A 3,178-nucleotide genomic window follows, 5' to 3' on the forward strand; every position below is an offset into this window, starting at 1 on the left:
TTGGTATAGTCCAGTGCTCGTCCCTTCAAGATATAGACCAAGAAGGTACTGACGGTGGAACATAAATCTCAGGTAACTTCATCCAATCATCCAATCATGAACATTCCATTAACATTCAGTTTCATACTTAGAACTTGTTCACTCGATTCGTCACCATACTTTTCCGATTTGGCCAATATACTGACAACAAGAAACAAATTCAGTTTAGAATTGAATTAAAATATCCCGCCTCAACTTACTAGATATAGATCTAATAATGATAAGAGTTAGGATTATATAAAGAATCTCAATTTAATAAAGCTTCCTTTTAAGCTTATTCCTACATCAGTCCGTATATTTTCCAATTCAGGCAATATAGCGGCGACGAGAAAATTTGCTAAATCTCAATTAGTTAACCCGTACCCTACAAGGTTGCGATTGAATGTTTCGCTACATAGCGATTTCCCTAAAGACCTAATGTATATACCGTGCGGTATTTCTCGAGATTGGATTGTAAGCCTTCCTCCTCTCAACGCTCTCCATAACAAAGGATAATAATATGGTTCCGAACGTATATTTCTCGAATGCTTCAATCTAAATAAGTTTAGTAAGCCCACAGAAAAAGCTTTGAGTGATAAATCATACGAATACAAAAATAATCCACTCAGGCATTAAAAAACTGTGGCAAGGAACCAACAAACATATTTAAAAATATCAATCATAATATAATCAAACGATAGCATACATATATATATAAAAAATTATTACTGCAGTGATCCTAGAATATAAGCACGGTTACACTTGTAAAGACAAATAAACATATACTAATACAAAACTGTTCACTCTCACGCGAGGGGTCAAAATGAAAGCATCCTTCCGGAATTGGAGACATAAGATGTACGTTCCTAACCTTACTACCTCCACGTTAAAGAGGTTCCCATCAAATCCGTCACAAAAATGCCCCAGCTGTGTACAGCAGGCTGCGGGGTAGCTTGGAAAGGTCTGGCTAATGAGCTGCATGATGTTGTCAATACAAACCCTGAAGGAGTCAAGGTACTCTGGATGATATGATCGAGGCAACAATCTGAGTGTGAAAAACTTTCCTTTTTCTAGCTCCAAATGTTGTGAAACCAGCTGGCTTACCAGACAACTTGTGTTTCTTGAATTTAAGGGTTGACATTCCCTGAAGAAGGGAATTTCCCTGACCTCCGAGTACTATAATATTGGTTTTTGTCAACTCGAACGGTTGACAACCAACGCATTAATTTCAGAAGTATCAGTTACGAAATTGAACGGATATTTTAGATTCAAAAGTGTCTTCAACGGTCTTTTTAACTTTTCACAAATGATACCAAGATTACTGTCCCCGATGACCAAAACCCAGTGTTTACTGCTGGCCATAGCATTAGGCTGTACTTCAATCTCCGGTAGATATTCTCAATCTTTATTTGTGCAAAATAAGAGGCTTGATAATCTGGAAGTATGAAACTTGTAGTTTTTATATTAAAGTTTAGTTTTGTGTTACTACCCTTCCTTTCCTTAGTCCTTAGTTCCTTAGTTCTTCATTGGTTAAAAGACTTCATTAGATATTATCTGGTTACAGTCACTCAATATATCATTTATTTTGGGACAGTCCCAACGTTCGCAACGTTGGCAAGTAGCGTCAAAGTCTTGAACAAAGTGTGCTATCAAAGCGTTTTGATAAAGAGATTGTGACATGAAATTAAAAATAAAACTTAGTAGATTATTTTTTAGTTTTGTGTTTTGAAAGGTTTGATGATAGTTGCAATCTCTTTCCGAGTCTACAGAATTGTTGTCTGCTAAGGTTTTGCGCTTTAACAGACCGCTGCTTATCCCATTCTCCGAGTCTACAATGTATAATATTTTCCTCATGCCCACACTGCTTTTCTTAAATTTTCCAAAAAAAAGTCAAAATGGGTGTACGTAAACTCTGAGAATGTTTGGTTCCATTGTTCTAACTATCTTACGATGCACAGACCTTAAGTTGAAAATTTTAAGAGCATTGAGCTGAAATCCTAGGTAGGATGTTAAAATTCTTTCTAATTCTAATTTCCTAATCGATTGCAAATTCTGTTGGGTTTAGTTTGCTCTAATGTGGTTTCTTTTTAACTTTTCTCCTGATTCTAACTGTGTTGCGTAATTGTCATATATTCTTGCATCAAGAAAATTGCCATGACTTGACCAAGTTGTTGATTGGCTGCTGTTAAGTAATTAAAAACAGTTCAAAAGCATAAATTATGTAGTTTTTTACAGTCGTCGTCGTATATATCAATACAATGAAGACAATGTTCTATTTCAATTTGGATTTCAAACAACTTGGATATGCATAAAAATGGGAGCAAAAATAAGCTGTTATTAACAGATTTTTTGTTGTTTACTTGAAAAAAACTTTTTAGAAACCAAAACCTGATTAGAAAAGTCGTCTTCATTGTATTGATATAAACGCTAACCACTGTAGGATTTGTAAAAAAGTTATTAAAGCTAAAGAACCCTACATTACATTAGTTTTAATATTTTTAACAATTATGAAACATGCAGCAGCAATTATTAAGTATTTAATTATCCATTAGTTGAAGATACAAAATATAGATTAATAAACATGACTAGAATTATTAATAACTAGCTGGAGTACCCGGCGTTGGCCAGGTTTACATCATTATTCATATTCATAGTTACTCCGCCCGTTTACCCGCGCTTGGTATTTTAGTATGATTTCATAGTGATGACATGACAAATACAAATTTAGGCTATGTCATGTTATTTCAGCCAATTCTGTCCATTTAAATATATACTAGCTTTATTATACAGATATCCGCCAAATATTGTAAATATATGCATACATATTCGTCAAATATTGTAAACATATGCGTATATATCCGTCAAATATTGAAAATATATGCGTATATATCAGTCAAATATTAATCTAAGATCTTAATATTTAATCCTGGAGAAGACTGAGTATGTCTGCATTCCTATACTCTAGTTACCATTAGTCTTATACAGCTCTAGCTCTACAATATATATATGATATATATACATTATACAGTGGTATAGAGGGGGCAGGAGGACTGTAATATGGAAGGGGGAGGGGTGTACTGAAGTGGTAAGGGGTGGTTGGAGGAGGGGAGAGTGGTGTATGGAAGTGCAGAGCATGAGTGGTTGTGTCTTTGTATGGAAG

The 3,178-nt window shown here is 34.7% G+C and overlaps 1 protein-coding gene and 1 long non-coding RNA gene across 2 annotated transcripts in view; both read right to left on the reverse strand.

The window, feature by feature from the left end:
- Window positions 1–453: 453 nt before the first annotated feature.
- Window positions 454–807, reverse strand: LOC111695323 (uncharacterized). The gene is made up of 2 exons (XR_002763842.1): window positions 748–807; window positions 454–573 (listed from the first exon to the last, which is right to left on the reverse strand). It is a non-coding gene; the product is annotated as an uncharacterized LOC111695323 (long non-coding RNA).
- A 1,674-nt stretch (window positions 808–2,481) lies between these two features.
- The window catches only part of LOC111695291 (uncharacterized), a 2,522-nt gene continuing 1,825 nt past the window's right edge, over window positions 2,482–3,178 (reverse strand). Inside the window, exon 2 of the mRNA XM_023464549.1 lies at window positions 2,482–2,491. Within this exon, the coding sequence (XP_023320317.1) occupies window positions 2,482–2,491 (10 nt within the window). The remainder of the gene's footprint in view (window positions 2,492–3,178) is intronic.

This window comes from Eurytemora carolleeae, unplaced genomic scaffold, assembly GCF_000591075.1.
Source record: "Eurytemora carolleeae unplaced genomic scaffold, Eaff_2.0 scaffold95, whole genome shotgun sequence".
Lineage (NCBI taxonomy): Eukaryota > Metazoa > Arthropoda > Copepoda > Calanoida > Temoridae > Eurytemora > Eurytemora carolleeae.